This window comes from Rhagoletis zephyria, unplaced genomic scaffold, assembly GCF_001687245.7.
Source record: "Rhagoletis zephyria isolate East Lansing unplaced genomic scaffold, Rhagoletis_zephyria_1.1 Rzeph_scaffold_73583, whole genome shotgun sequence".
Classification (NCBI taxonomy): Eukaryota; Metazoa; Arthropoda; class Insecta; order Diptera; family Tephritidae; genus Rhagoletis; species Rhagoletis zephyria.
Genome location: NW_016230632.1, coordinates 1 through 1,244, shown reverse-complemented (window position 1 = coordinate 1,244; position 1,244 = coordinate 1). Strand labels below are relative to the sequence as shown.

General features: G+C 37.2%; 1 protein-coding gene across 1 annotated transcript; it reads right to left on the bottom strand.

Annotated features, from left to right (window-relative positions):
* Positions 1 to 155: 155 nt before the first annotated feature.
* On the bottom strand, positions 156 to 1,094 carry LOC108357265 (uncharacterized). Its single transcript, XM_017608353.1, has 3 exons — positions 987 to 1,094; positions 699 to 930; positions 156 to 490 (listed from the first exon to the last, which is right to left on the bottom strand). Exons 1-3 carry the CDS (start codon positions 1,092 to 1,094, stop codon positions 156 to 158), a joined length of 675 nt encoding a protein of 224 aa, XP_017463842.1.
* Positions 1,095 to 1,244: the final 150 nt, after the last annotated feature.

Here is a 1,244-nt window from a genome sequence, read left to right as displayed (position 1 = left end):
CGTTTTCGAACTGGCTGCCGAGATATGTAGGTCGATCTTCCACTCAGCAATCGATATACATATTAATATGTGCCTTAAAAACACTACTTTTTGTTATCACCTTGTTTCGAACAGATATTTTCCACACCAAAGTTTAGAGGCTGATTATATTTTTCTTAAACATAGTACCGTTGGGTTGCNGCTGAGCAAAACCATACTTTCGTGGTTTTCTTTCTATATTTTTTAACACATTTGGAATGAAAAAAAAACAAGCAAGAGCTACATAACATCCACTCTAGTAACACGTTAGTAATGACTTGTCCGCAAGTACGACAAGTTTTGATATATTTCTGCTTCTTTTCTGATATTGCCTGTTCAAGTGCAAAAAAAGCCTTCTTCACGCAGTATTTTGATAATAACTGGACATTAACGTTTTGAAAAGAGTCTCTTAAAATGTTAATTTCCAGGTTTAAGTCGGTAGTTTTAATAAGATACTCCGCGTCGAGGACACTTCCNAAAAAAAACAAGCAAGAGCTACATAACATCCACTCTAGTAACACGTTAGTGTTGACTTGTCCGCAAGTACGACAAGTTTTGATATCTTTCTGCTTCTTTTCTGATATTCAAGTGCAAAAAAAGCCTTCTTCACGCAGTATTTTAATAATAACTGGACATTAACGTTTTGGTAGTTTTAATAAGATACTCCGCGTCGAGGACACTTCCCACCAAGTCTTTGTCAATCAACCAACCTAGCATTTCTTGTGTTTGTTGCAGTTGAGCCCTTTCGAGAAATGGAACCGCCAGTTTCTTTTTTTTTGATCGCACTGGAGTTGTAATGGAACCTAAACGGGGGGTTCCTCTAATTTTTATTGGAATCGGGGAATTAATGCTGCTCACCATGCTGCCAAGTCCTGGTAAATCCTCTCTTCTCAAATCAATTGATTTATTATCCTGCAATAAGAATGAATATATTTGGAGAAAAAATGCTGAAGAAAAACCGTACGTACGTATTGTGCTGGCACCTCCATGCTCGAAGTAGTACATTCTTCTACTTCAATGCGTATGCCATGTTGCAGACTCCATGATATCTTCAAATTATGAAGATTATCTATCATCTTTGGAATATCTGGTTCGTAAGCCGTACATACCAGCTGCATCAACTGCTCCAGATGCTTGACTAATTTTCGTTTTTGAGGAACGCTAAGAGGTTTGGTAGCGGCCTGAATTTTTATTTTGAAATTTTGTCTAATAGCCTATTAATAGCA